This window comes from Sphaerodactylus townsendi, linkage group LG03, assembly GCF_021028975.2.
Source record: "Sphaerodactylus townsendi isolate TG3544 linkage group LG03, MPM_Stown_v2.3, whole genome shotgun sequence".
Classification (NCBI taxonomy): Eukaryota; Metazoa; Chordata; class Lepidosauria; order Squamata; family Sphaerodactylidae; genus Sphaerodactylus; species Sphaerodactylus townsendi.
In genome coordinates this window covers 178,075,710-178,090,008 of record NC_059427.1, presented here as the reverse complement: position 1 = coordinate 178,090,008, position 14,299 = coordinate 178,075,710, and the positions used below count along the sequence as shown (strand labels likewise).

Below are 14,299 nucleotides of genomic sequence, written 5' to 3'. Positions count from 1 at the left end.
TAATGTGGTGGAGGCCGATCCATGTAGTTTGAGCCATGGCCTTGTAACTGTATACATTTTAGCAACTGAGTCTTGCTGTTGACGTGCTTCCTGTGCATTGTCGATCTTTAGTTACTGGAGACCTCTTTGGGGATATTCGGCCCCCCTTCCCCCTAATTTTCAGTTTTTTTAAAAGAAAAAAGTTTCAGCCAATTTTACTTATGGCAAGATAAAGAAAACCTGTCATCATCATTCTACCCAATTGCTCACTGAAAAATAAACGCTCTGCCAGTGCTCTATTCAAGGGCTTTGAAGGAGCTTGGATGCTTATGATGCTTATGATGTCTTTAGGTTTTTATTTCTCATGATGCACCTTCCCCCTGCCCCGGTCACGTACACCATTTCACATCAGGTACCTCTTGGAGACTAGGAGCACAAGCCACACATGAGAAAACATTGCACATCTCCATTTGTCTTTAGAAGATTAATTACCTTTAGAAGGTGTGGATAGTCCTGAAATGGATTGATTCTGTAAGAGGAGGGGAAGAGAGAGCTTTACCATTCACCTTCTGTGTGCTTGTCCTAATTGAAACCACTCTTATACCCACCCCGATTTGATTAACACTGCAAAGGAGGAAAAGATTGGCTTTTAAGGAACCTGTCTTTCCCCCTTAAAAGTGCTGCTAATTGCAGTTGGCTTTTTAGCAACAGAGATTCATGATCTTTGCCATGTCTTTGCCCTTGTGAGGTTATTATCGCTTGCCGTGTCTTCTAACAACAGTCCAGGGCTCAGGTAATCTACTACCTGATCCTTTTAACTGGAATTGAACCTGGGCATTTCTGGGTACAAAGCCGATGTTCTACCACTGAGCCACGGCTCCTTCACAGATTGTGAAGATGCCAAAACAATGCAGAATTAACTGGCTGTTGGGGAGAGAAAAATACCTTACCGTGACATGCCTTTGAAGATGCCAGCCGTAAATGCAGGCGAAACATTAAGAGCAAAGACTACAAGACAACTTACTGAGCCAAAAAAAAAATACCGTATTTCTTTTAAATAATGATGTCACAGATGTTCTTGAACAGACAGCTAAATTTCTTTGCTCTGTAATTCTCAAATCAGTCTTAATTTTATATTATCAACACTATGGTTATTTTCATGTTGACTGTTTTACACCTGTTGTGCTCAAGTCTTTTTAAAAAAAATTACCTTGTTTAAACTTATATGCCAATAAAGGTTCCATATTGATTGACTGCAAGACCACAGCCACACAGCCTGGAAAACTCACAACAACCAGTTGATTTCGTCCATGAAAGTCTTCAACAATACAAAGCAGATTTAGTTGGCAGTGGGGGTTAGGGATATATTCGTATCTTGTACTGAGAGATTTTGTTACATCTTAGTAAAATGTCCTTGTCACTTTCTTCCTTATTAAAAAAAAATCATTTCTGGCTTTTGCAGTGTCCCTTGCCTACTTCACCTGGATGGGGGCTTTCTTCAGAAAGGGTTTGTGAAGAAGGCAATTTTTATGCATTTCTTCTTCTTCTTAGAGATGGAGCCTGTGGCTGCTTGCCCATCTTTTCCTGATCCAACCAATGACTTTGATAGGAATGTCCCCCGCATCTGCGGCGTCTGCGGAGACAAAGCTACTGGCTTTCATTTCAATGCTATGACATGCGAAGGATGCAAAGGATTTTTTAGGTACGTAAATTTTAACGTTTAAAATTTCAGTTGTAATGATAGATTATAGATATAGATAATTATAGATATAGATTATAGATATAGATACAGATAATTATAGATATAGATCTTTGCTATGGCTTGCAAATCAAATTCATACATATTGAATTCTTTAGATACATCGGCTTCCTTCAGGCTGAAATGTCTGTGACTAGGCAATTTGACTTCTTTACAGTGAGAAAGGTGATGAAAAAAAAGCAGAATATAACATTGATCAGTATGAACTGATGTGAAATTCTTCATTTTATGCGGTGGAGGCTGGGAGTGGCATGAAATTTCCTTTCTGTTGGGAAGTTTGACACTGCTCTCAAACAATTTGAGAACCTCTGCTCTAAACCACTGTCTTTTTCTATAGATTTTTTTGAAACTTACATGTTAGTGCTGACAAAAATGGTAGCCAGGCACTGTATCTTATTGTAAAGTGGCTGTTCAATATTAATGATAGCAAAAGAAGCAGAAAATAGAATGCCCGCTGACAAGGTAGGGATTTTTACATTTTTTGGAATTTCTCTATGTGCAGGAGAATATGACTTATAAATAACCAAGGATTAAGGGAGAGGGCACAGAGCAACTTAAGGAGGACTGAAAATGCTCCAGAAGGAGCAACATTCTGACAGGAGCTGGGACAGAGTAGAAAAATTGGGGGGGGGGGGGGGCAGCATGTTCAAGCATCTAAGAAGTTGCAGAATCTGGAACATGCATGAAATTTTACAGGGAGGATTTCCAAACTGTTTGCCCAACCCATGATTCCTCACAAGTCTCCAACTAGCGTAATGAACATTACTACCATTCTTCAAATAATGAAACTTCCCATACTTTACACATTCCCCCCTACTGTTTGCAAATGACTCCTATATTTTTCAACCAATGGGAGGAACTTAATTAGGCTGAGCTTCCCGGGGAGTTGAACTGGGAGTGGCTTTGTGTCACATGAAGCAAAGACTCCACACCTCCAGCCTCGTTTTGAAGGGTAATGCAGCTGCAGAAGGCTGCAGACATCTTTGAAAGGTACACTTAGGGAGAAGGGTCTTTGCCACCCGAGGCTTTCCTTCCACTCTCCCCCTGTAGGCTGCAGGTATTTGTATCTTTTTCCATCCCAGTAGAGGGTTTTTTCCTCACTAGAAAAAGTGCCAGAGAGGAAATGGAGTCCCTTCTTGCCTCATTCCCATTAACAGGGCTTCTTGGGCAAATGATTGCAAATGCATAGAAGAAACCTGTATATAGTTCAGTGTTGTGTGTAATTCAACTGCATTCGTTAAACAGAAAACTGGTTTGAACACTATTGGCTGTCAACTAGGACATGTCAATACAAGAGCTTTCCCATAGTACATGAGGTCTGGGGAACTAGTGTGCTACAGAGCTATTGGATGCCATAAATTCTAATCTGGAGGAACCAGGTTTGATTCCCCGCTCTGCCGCTTGAGCTGTGGAGGCTTCTCTGGGGAATTCGGATTAGCCTGTGCATTCCCACACACGCCAATCTCCTCTTCTTCTCTTCTAATACTCCTTCCTTCTTATGGGCTGTTCTTCCATGCACAAGTTGTCTCCCTCTGTTGTGTGGTCAGACAAGAGGATCTCAGTTCTAAGAACAGCATTGTGTGTGCGTGAGGTTTGGGTGTGCTGATTGAGAACAGCGAGGAGGGAGTGGGCAGCTATCTTTCAATCTCTCAACCATATTTAAGTAGGAAGCCAGCCCAGAGGATTCCAAAAACAATCCACATTTAGCATATCTGATAAGAGGCCTCTATTTATCTGTCTAGAACCACATTTTTCTAATGATGACATAGGTGGTTTTTCATGGGAACTGTTTCTTAAACGTTCTGACTAATAGCGGGCATAATTATAACAGCTGTGTGACTCATACGGAAAAACCCATTCTTATTTATGCCATAATCTAATGGGATTTAGGAAATATCCTGTGTAGGTCTCAGAGACTGAACTTCAAAAGGACAGTTTCCCCTTAACGTGAATTTCTTATTTCAGGACCACCTTGGCAGACGCATCCATTTTGCTAGATTGTAGGATAGGATGTTTTGCATTTTGTAGCCTTGCGGCTAGATTTCTAGCTGGGCTGCAGAGCAACCTGGTGAACCAGAAGCACAACATTTTCTTCCACTGCTGTTGCTTAAATCAGTAACTCGAGTATGTCTTTCCACAGACAAGGTTAGTGCCCTTAGCTAATCAGGTGTATGCTTTATGTCCTAGATGTGATAAACGTCAGTGCTGGTTGTTAATCATCTTTGTGGGGGCGCGGACTGAAGCATCACCTGCGTTACAGAGCCAGGTTGTCCATTTCCGTGTTGGTCTGCAGTAGAACAGCTAGATTCGAGTCCAGTAACACCTCAGAGACCAACAAGATTTTCAGGGTATAATTTCCAAGAGTCAAAACTGTCTTCACGTTTCCCAAAGTTCTGATAGTGGAGACTTGCTGGATTTTTTTCTAAATTAAAATTGGGGGTACACTTCATTCATGCACACGAAAGGAGACTTCTGCAGAGACTTTAGGGCTGCCAACCTGCAGGTGGGGCCAGGGGATTTCCCAGAATTGCAGCTGTTCTGCAGGCTAAGATCAGTTCCTCAGGGGGGAAAATGACTTCTTTGTAGGGTGACAGTATGACATTTTACCCTGCTGAGGTCCCTCCCCTCCCCAAATCCCACTCTGCCTATGCTCCACCACAAATCAGCAGGATCCACCCTGCTCAGCTCTCACTGTGTGTCCCAAAACAGGTAGAGAGCATGGTGAAAGTGCCAGCGGAGTTTCCAAGTAAACTGTATGCCTTTTCCCAAGCTTATCACAGTACTTCAACCTTTCCAGGTCTGTAGAGATGGTCAGCGGGAACCAGTGTGGACTATTCCAGGGTGTATGAAGAGAAAGTTCCGGGGAGTACCAAGCAGAGAATAGAATCCTTGAGGATCAGTCATTACAGTGTCGTAATAGTTGCCCATTTCGAGTGGATTTCTTTTATGGTGCTCCCTAGTCTCCTATATTTTTTGATAAGGTTATAGCAGCAAATTATTTCAGCCATCAGCCTTTCGTCTTCTTTTCCCTGACCTGTTTGAGGTAATTTGAATGAGAGGGGGAGGGAAAACTAGAGAGTAAGGGAAACAAAGTCCTGCTATTTTGTCATTCATAAAAATTGAGCTTTTGTACATAGTGTCACCATTAAGGGCTAAACAAGACATGGTGCCTTCATTACCACATCTTGTGTAACCATCGCCACCATCTTCAAGTGATTTAAAAATGGCACAGTGGCTTGATCAGCACGTCACTCGTATGTTCTCCCCTGCCCCCAGTATCTTTTCAGGTGCCCAAACAGCTGAGTGTATGTGCAGCCACTTCGGTGTTTCATAATCCATGAGAAGGGGCAGTGTGCCTCAGCTCACAGCATGGCAAGTCTCCCAGCATCTTTAAATCACTTTAAATCACAGCATGGCAGCCGTGAGGAAGTGGTCACGTCTGGTACGATCCCAAGAGCCAGTATCTGAGAGATGTAAGCGCTGACTGACTCGAACTAGAGCATAACTTGTTTTTAAGTGAGTTGCCACCATACAGTATCCGTTGTGGGGCATTTCTAGAATTAGCCTTTTCTTCTAGTGCTGACAGCATTCATTCCCTCATTTATACCCAAAAATTCAAGTAACATTTATCCCATAATTTTGCACTCCTGTTTTTTCCCCTGTTGCCCTCATGTTAGATTTCAAGAGTTGAATTATTATTTTAAAAAACTTTTTAAACTAATTTTTTTTACCACAATTGCGATGCATCCTATTTGGATGTGTGTTATGTGTAGCATTAATCCCTCACCTGGGATGGAAGAGTGTTAGAAGTGTTGCCAGTGACTGTGTGTAATATCTCCTCCTCCCACCACCATAATTTTAAAAAGTTTCCTTTGGATAGGCTGCTGGGGGGAAGCTACTGGGCATTTATTTAATATCACAGCCATTCTCATGAATAATTATGGAGGTATAGGCAGTGGTGGGATTAAAATAATTTAACAACCGATTCCAGTTGAGTGGGGGGGGGAGCAGCAGCAGCTGGCAGGCCCACAGCTTGCTACTAGCTGCTGCTGCCCCCTCCTCAACCTCCATCAACGGTGGCCTTCTGGCTCCAAAGATGAGGCAGCAGGACCACAGCCGATGGGGGTTGAGGAGGGGAGGCAGCATCCGGCGGCAAGCCGCAAGCCCGCCCACTGCTGCATCCCCCCCCCGGCACAAGTGGTTCACAGAGGGGGGGGGGGCAGTGGTAGAATTACAACTGATTCACCAAACTAGACAAAAAATTAGCTACCGGTTCTATAGAACCGGTGCAAACCGGCTGAATCCCACCACTGGGTGTAAGTAACCTGCAAAAACCTGTCATCCCTTTCCATAGGACTATCTAATGTACAGTTGCCACTGAACGGGGTTTATCAGAAAGATCTTAAGGCTACCCCAGGGTATACCAGCAGTGCACTTAAGAATGGAGTTGGGCCTGTCCTCTATTTCTGTGAGGGCCCATTTAAAGCGCCTTCATTTCTATTTCATGCTGACCAATGCCTCTGATAATTAGCTGGTCAAATATGGCTATCGGTTTTATTCAAAAGAGTGTAATTAAATAGAAATGCTAACCTGAATTCTGCAGTGATATGCTTTACCTGGCCTTGAGGTAGTCAGAATGTGGGTCTCTCCAAAATTCACAAATGGGCGGCTGAGAAGGAGGCATGCCATGTTATTTGTTTCATGCAAACTTCTAAGTTTTCTGCGTGATATCCTTGCCTCAAATCAACCAAAACATTTTCCCGGTATTTATCAGATCTTTCTGAAGCTCCACTGAGTAGAGTCTTCACAAATGCCTGCCTCCAGACAATGCCATCTGCTTATTTACAAGGCAGATAAAATAAAATCCCTCTGGTGTTATGCCTGTGTCCCTGCCACATCTCGCCACATTGAGGACTCAGCTTTCATTTCAAGGAGCAGCAGTGGCGTAGGAGGTTAAGAGCTCGTGTATCTAATCTGGAGGAACCGGGTTTGATTCCCAGCTCTGCCACCTGAGCTGTGGAGGCTTATCTGGGGAATTCAGATTAGCCTGTACACTCCCACACACGCCAGCTGGGTGACCTTGGGCTAGTCACAGCTTCTCGGAGCTCTCTCAGCCCCACTTACCTCACAGGGTGTTTGTTGTGAGGGGGGAAGGGCAAGGAGATTGTCAGCCCCTTTGAGTCTCCTGCAGGAGAGAAAGGGGGGATATAAATCCAAACTCCTCCTCCTCCTCCTCAAGTTATTCTCACTCTGTATATGAATGTTTTCCTTTTTAATTGCACACTACTGTATTTTATTTTATTGTAGTTTATTGTTATTGTATTGTTAAGCTTTGTGACTATAACATCTAATAATAAACTTGAAACCTGAGACCCTGAACAGGGCTAGAGTGAGTAAAAAACAGTGTTTTGTCTGGAGGTACCATTTGCCCCTTCCTCCTAGTAACAAGTGTTTGTTGTAATGTATGATGTGACATAGCGGACTACCACCAGCTAGCGGGGGTTGGGATGGGGCTATCAGTGCAGTGAAGTCATATTTCATGAGTCATAGGTCTTATCAAGAAGCGAGAGCATGGTAGCAGCAGCTCCATATATTCCACCCCATCATTATGGCACGCTGTTGAGAATAGGTAACCATAGGGATAGATTTCCAAGGAAGCTGGAGTTTCCATTACTGTATTTTTTTCATAAACATCCCAAAGGCAACTATGAACCTACTGACATCTTACTAAGCATAGGAACTTCTATGGCTTGAATGATGCACAAGGTCAAACCAAAGTCCCAGTGGCATTTATCCGACCTCAAAAAGTAATTTAAAATGTTACTCTGGGTAAGGAGTGTCTTGAAAGAAACCTGCACGTGCAGTTTCTTTCAAAGGAGTGGTGGCAGTATACCTTGAGACAAAATCCGGATACAAGAAATTAGATGCCAGTTATGGAAATATGCCTCTGGACATTTTCCTCTCCTCAGCATGATTACAAGAGTTTTCTGAACACTTATGCCCTTTGGTCCTTCTGAGAAGACTTTAGCAAAGGACTATAGGAAATGCACATCTTGGCTGAGAACGCTACCGCTTCTTCTCTGTCCAGGCATGTGCAATTTAAATTTGAAAAAAGAAAAGTTCTCAATCGCTTCACTAATACAAATGGATTGAACTGGATATACTCTGTGAGGCCACTGATAACCAGTCCCTCAGAGATGTTCCAGAGCTGCCAAGGGGAACCCCATCGGTGAAGTATTTTGAAAAAAATCTTCATAGGCCGAATCCCCACCAGGAAATTCAATCTAGATCAAACCAAGCTTGAAAATAAACTGCACCTTTTCATCGAGGTTTCGGCCTCCCCACCGCAGCATGTTTCCAGTGAAGACATCTTGGTCTATCTCGGATCCAAGAAATGTAACAATCCCCACTACCACACGATCGGCTTGGCGGGTCTCTCCTGATTTGCTGTCGTGCCGTGTTGGGACGGGACCTTTTTTCTCCCGCAAAAAACGTGCTCACATTATGACATCAGCACGTCTCCTCCACCCAAGTTTCTAGTTATTGTTCTCTTATGCTCTCGCAAGAACAGCATCGCATGCACTGATTGGCTGTAAGGCATTTGCATCATGTTCCACAGCAGGAAATTTAAACCAGGATTAGACCCCCGATCCTCCCCTCCAAACTGGATCGAAGACGTGTTTTTTGAAAAAGTAGTACTTTCAAGCAGGTTCGGCAAAGACGCAGGATAAGGGGGAGAATGAGCGCCAGAACTGGGATAAATCCTTGTTCGTCGATCAGGCAGTGGGGAGTTCTTCCTGAATCCTTGATATTTCACGCAATTAATTGACCATGGGGAATCGGCCATAGATTCATTTTCTTGTGTTCTTCACCTTTTAGTAGCTGTCATAATTGCTGACCAGTTGGCTGATGTTTTGCTCATTCTTGTAGCCATCTTCGTTCAGCATGTTGATACTTTTTATATGGTGTGCAGGAGAGAGGGTTTGAACACATCAGAGTGATCCTGGGAGGTTAGCTTATATCATCCCTCAGAAAACAGTGACAAAATGTGAAGGGGATTGGGGGAGAGTTCTTTTAAACATGCACATTCCCATCTTGATGTAAGCTTGTGATCTTACTCGACTGAGAGACTGCATCACAGGAGCTTAGATCAATATTGCACTTGGGGAGCTAAAAGATAACAATGCATTGGTGGGTCCTACTTTTATATTAAGATGCCATGATTTCCTGTCTGCCTGCTCATCTTGCCCTGCTTTTAAAACTCGGTGTCTTCCCTTTGTATCCATGTGATTTTTTTTTTTTACATTAAGCAGTAAAGGTGTCTGCCAAAGACTTCCCTTGGTACATGAGAATTTCCTTAAAGTCCAGTTACCCGGCACGACTTAAATCTCCTGTTCTGCGTATTAGGGAACATATAAGTTTTGTCAATAATGGTATGGAGAAAGTGTTTTAAATATGTCAAAACCCAAATGACTTTTGGTTAAAGTTGTTTATTTAATGTAGAAGCTGTTGATAGGAGACCGCTCAGATCCCTGGATGAGAAAGTGACTTCTAGGCAAAGAATGGGACCAACAGATTGCAGGCAAAGTTCTGTTTCAGAATGCTAAGCAGAGGTGGGATCCAGCAGGTTCTCACAGGTTCCCGAGAGTAGGTTACTAATTATTTGCGTGTGCCGAGAGGGGGTTACTAGTTGGTGATTTTGCCACGTGATTTTTGCCTTAGTTACGCCCCTCCTCTCAGCAGTAGCACGCAGAACTTGAACCAGTCTAGCAGGAGGTGCACCGGCGTGTGTTGCAGCCTGCGCCTGCGTGCATTCGTTTCCCGCCCAAGGACCAGCGCAGCAGCTGCGTCCTTGCCACAGCCCTGTCCAGGTATGCCCTGCCCCCGGAATGCCCGGCCACGCCCCCGGAATGCCCCACCCAGCCCCATTGGCGCTACGCCACAGTTTGAATCCCACCACCATGGGAACCTGTTACTAAAATTTTTGGATCCCACCACTGACTAAGTATAGAAAACAACTGATACATGTCTTGTGCAACCTGTCTCAGAACAGTGTGGCAGTTTTATTAAAAAAATTCCTAGTCCTGGTGATTTAAGTGACACTCACTGGACTGATCGTGTCACTTTTGTTTAGTTTTGGATATTTGGCACCTGAGGGATAGTTCATAATTTATATTAGGGGTGAGGGGGGGTTGTTTGCTTAGAAAAACAAAGCATGAGGCAGAAGTTCCCATGTGTAAACACCTGGTGGACGTGAGCTAGAGTGCTATGGCTGTTTGGTCCCCTTGGCATATTTCTGCTGCCTTATTACAAAGCTTCATTTTGGACCTGGCATTTAAAATTCGCTTACTAGCTACTCTAGTCAATGGACAGTTTTATATCTGTACATGTTTGCTCGTATTAATCCATGTGCAAATGAGCAATGGCTCATGATATTTTTTCTCCAGAGAGTGCGACACCAAATCTGTCCCAGCAATAGCAGTGTGCCTGTTTTTCATTTCTTTTGCAGCCAGGCATGAACTCTGGTGGGAGACAGATTTTCTCAATTTTCACCAACAGCCTGGGACAAAATGTCAAGAGGACGTAAAGTGGTTAAAGATGAAGTCAAGTAAAAATACATTTGGAATAGGTGGAGCCAGGCAGTTTGTGTTCCCCTGCTGTGTGTTGTTGTTGTTGTTGTTGTTGTTTATTGATTGATTGATTGATTGATTGATTGATTGATTGATTGATTGATTGATTGATTGATTGATTGATTGATTGATTGATTGGGTTTATAGACCGCCCTCCCCCGAAGGGCTCAGCCGTGTAGCTGCGGCCAGAGCTTTTGCTCTCCTTGTATTGAATGTGTGATTTTGTTGCGGGACGAGACAGTAAGGCTCAGTTTAAATTAAAAGATCCTGTTTTGTATGATATTTGGGGGGTTCTATTTTTTGCCTTATAGAGAGAATATAAAATAGCTGTCACGTTGGTCAGAGTGGGGTTGTGTGCAGGCATTAAGATGCAAATGGTGACGTTCTTGCTCAGAAATGAAAACATAAGTCTCCTAGTTTTTTTTCCAGCCTTTATATTACAACAGAAGTTGATCCATTTCTTATTATTTCATACTCATGTGTTTTACAGTCTCACCGCAGAATGAGAGGTTCTGAGAAATGCTTCACGTGGTGGACTGGTGAACTTTAGGAGTAACCCTTGAGAGAGATGGGGATGGACAAGTAAAGGTTCTAAGCCGAATTAAATGTCAGCCTTTCATAGGACAATGAAGATAAGCTATAGAAAAATAAAGCATCCATTTTCAAAGATGATGCAGTCCTTCACTGCTCAAGCTGAGGGAAAGCGCCTGCTTCCTAGCCCAAACCTCTATTGTTTTCCAGATTTCGGGGCGGGGGGGGGGGGGGCACCAATGGAATATCTTCCATGTTGTTAGCTTCAATACAGCCTCTCTAGTTTTATGTATTGATTTGAGGGTACATGTAATTTATGTTCCTCGTGCAAAATAACATTTGGCTTTCTTTGAATCAGTTCAGGCTGCTTCTATAGACTTCATTTGCTTACTAAGGAGCCAGCGTGGTGTGGTGGTTAAGAGCAGCTGGACTCTAATCTGGAGAACCGGGGTTGATTCCCCACTCCTGGTGAACCTGATGTGTTTCTGCACTCCTACATTCCTGCTGGGTGACCGTGGGCTAGTCACAGTTCTTTGGAACTCTCTCAGCCCCACCTACCTCAGAAGGTGTCTGTTGTGGGGAGAGGAAGGGAAAGGAACTTATAAGCCACCTTGAGTCTCCTTACAGGAAATAAAGGTGGGATATAAATCCAAACTCCTCCTCCTCCTCCTCCTACTCCTCCTCCTGCTGCTCCTTCTCCTGCTCCTGCTGCTGCTGCTGCTGCTTCTTCTTTCTTCTTTCTTCTTTCTTCTTTCTTCTTCTTTCTTCTTCTGGTCTTGTGCACAACAAGTTTCAAAATTCAAGACAGGTCTCCATAGGAGATCCCTGTACCCTTTCGTTTTTTAAGCTGAAAAAGCAACTCAGGATAGCTCTGGGCAACTTGTTGATTCCAATGGTAGAGAGCTTTGTAAGCTTGTCAACAAACAGAGAACTCGTATGACTTCACGCTCCCGCCCCCTGCCCCTCCCCCCCGTGGCCTGCAGTTAGTGTCCAGGTGCTACCTTCAGAACTGTGGGACTAATGCTCATGCACTGCCATAGCCTGCTGCTCACTCTTTCCCTCATCCAGCAAAACTCCCATACGCTTTGAGGCAGTTTAATCACACTTCTAGTACCAGCAGTGTTTGCTAACTGCTTGAGCACTGGAAAAGAGTTGGCTGTGGCCTGCTTACTTGACTTCTCTTCCAAACCCTGGCCTACTTGGCTGCTTGTTCGCCCGACTAGAAAGTTGATCCTGGAAAACGTAACTGATATTACCCTGTCATCCCTGGGTGAAGCAGACTTGTTTTAGTGATGAATTTGTAAACAGTATTAGAACACAGCGCAGCCAACCCAATCGCTTTGGCTATATGGAATCTGATTGCTGTCCCTTATGTCTAGGCTTCCCCCACCACATTCTTTGTAGTATCCCTATTAGGGTTTTTTCCCTTTTTAATTGTCTTATCTTTCAGTGTAACTCTTGTGTGATTGACCCCATTTTCAGCCTGCTTCATGAATCTGAGGAACAGGGTTATTTATCTAGTAGTAGTAGTAGTAGTAGTAGTAGTAGTAGTAGTAGTAGTAGTAGTAGTAGTAGTAGTAGAAGAGCTTTATTGTAGAGCCATAGACCATTACAATTTTAAAACATGAAGTTGACATAAGGTACCATAAAAGTTTCATCATATAAAAAATAGATCTTATAAACCCTCAAACCTTCACCATTCTCCCTTCCAATACGACAGAGCTTAAAATCAGACATGACTAATACAAATTTCAATTACCGTATATACTCATGTATAATTCGCATTTTTCAGCACATTTTTTGTGCTGAAAAAGCCCCCCTAGACTTATACACAAGTGAGGTGTATTTTAAAAAATATTTTAGGGTTTTTATTTTGTCAGCCACCAGGGGGCGCGGTTTTTAGGCTAGCAGCACCAAAATGTCAGGGTATCATCAGGTGACACTCCTGATGATACCAGCCAAGTTTGGTAAAGTTTGGTTCAGGGGATCCAAAGTTATGGACCCCCAAAGGGTCCATTGTTTCCAATGGGAGCTAATAGTAGATGGGGCTACATTTTGAGGGTCCATAATTTTGGACCCCTTGAACCAAACTTCACTAAACCTGGATGGTATCATCAGGACAATCTCTTGCTGATACCAGCCAGGTTTGGTGATGGTTTGGGTCAGGGGGTCCAAAGTTATGGATCCCCAAAGTGGGTGCTCCCATGCTAACATAAACAGTTATTGTTGAGACCATATTGTTTTTGTTGACCCTCTTTTCCACAGCTAGTTTACTGTTTTTCTTTGAAATAAATATTCAAAAACGTTTAACCTACTGATGCCTCAATTAATGTAATTTTATTGGTATCTATTTTTATTTTTGAAATTTACCAGTAGCTACTGCATTTCCCACCCTCGACTTATACGCAAGTCAATATGTTTTTCCCAATTTTTTGTGGTAAAATTAGGTGCCTCGACTTATATGCGGGTCAACTTATACACGAGTATATACGGTATACTGTTTCCTTCTGTATTTTCTTAGCTTGAATCTTTGAGGCTGCCAAAGCAAAAAGGCCAACCCAGTAAGAAATATAGGGACCCGAGTCTGAGAGAAGGAGGGTTATTTATCTATGAACGCTCAAGACAACTGTAGTGCATTGCTAAACAGAATTACATCCTTCTAAGGCCACTGAAATGAACAGACTTGGAAAAATATCACTCTGCTTAGGATTGCCCAGCGGGTATTTAAGCTGTGGACCCTCTGAGCAGTTGTTGAACTTTTTTTTCAGAATTAGTTAGTGGCACTGCAAATAAAACATTTCAAAACATCTGGATACTCCAAGCAGCAGGTGAAGTTTTTTTGTCATAGAAAAATAGCCTTCTACGTTATTTGGAGAGCTTCTTTTTTTTTTGCAAGGGTGGTGGTTATGAAGTCGTTAGAAATGTGCATAATATGCCCTAGACCAGTGGTGGTGAGGCTTTGGCACTCCAGATGTTATGGACTACAATTCCAATCAGCCCCTGCCAGCATGGCCAATTGGCACACAATTGGCCATGCTGGCAGGGGCTGATGGGAATTGTAGTCCATAACATCTGGAGTGCCAAAGGTTCGCCACCACTGCCCTAGACTGTATCTTGGTGTACTTGTTTTCCTACACTGGGTTCTAGTTTTTTGCATATATCTGTCCAGGTTCAAAATTGCCTTGTCTAAACCTGAAAACTATTTTGAACCATGGTTAATGTTTTCCTTTTTATAGTATAAGTTGTGTTATCTGTTTGGCAAGAATGTTTTCCCTTTCTCTGTGCGGTCCATAAATTATTGAGCATTTAGACAGAAAACCGCGAAGAGCTGTAAATTGTTTCCATCTTGGAAAATGGGAGATAACAAGATTGATTTTTTTAAATAATCCAAGCTCTTCGA

The 14,299-nt window shown here is 43.0% G+C and overlaps 1 protein-coding gene across 3 annotated transcripts in view; it reads left to right on the top strand.

Moving 5' to 3' along the window:
* The window catches only part of VDR (vitamin D receptor), a 129,098-nt gene that overhangs the window by 61,808 nt on the left and 52,991 nt on the right, over positions 1–14,299 (top strand). For all 3 annotated transcript variants that reach the window (XM_048491795.1, XM_048491796.1, XM_048491793.1), the window contains one exon: positions 1,531–1,681. In XM_048491795.1, the coding sequence (XP_048347752.1) occupies positions 1,531–1,681 (151 nt within the window). The remainder of the gene's footprint in view (positions 1–1,530; positions 1,682–14,299) is intronic.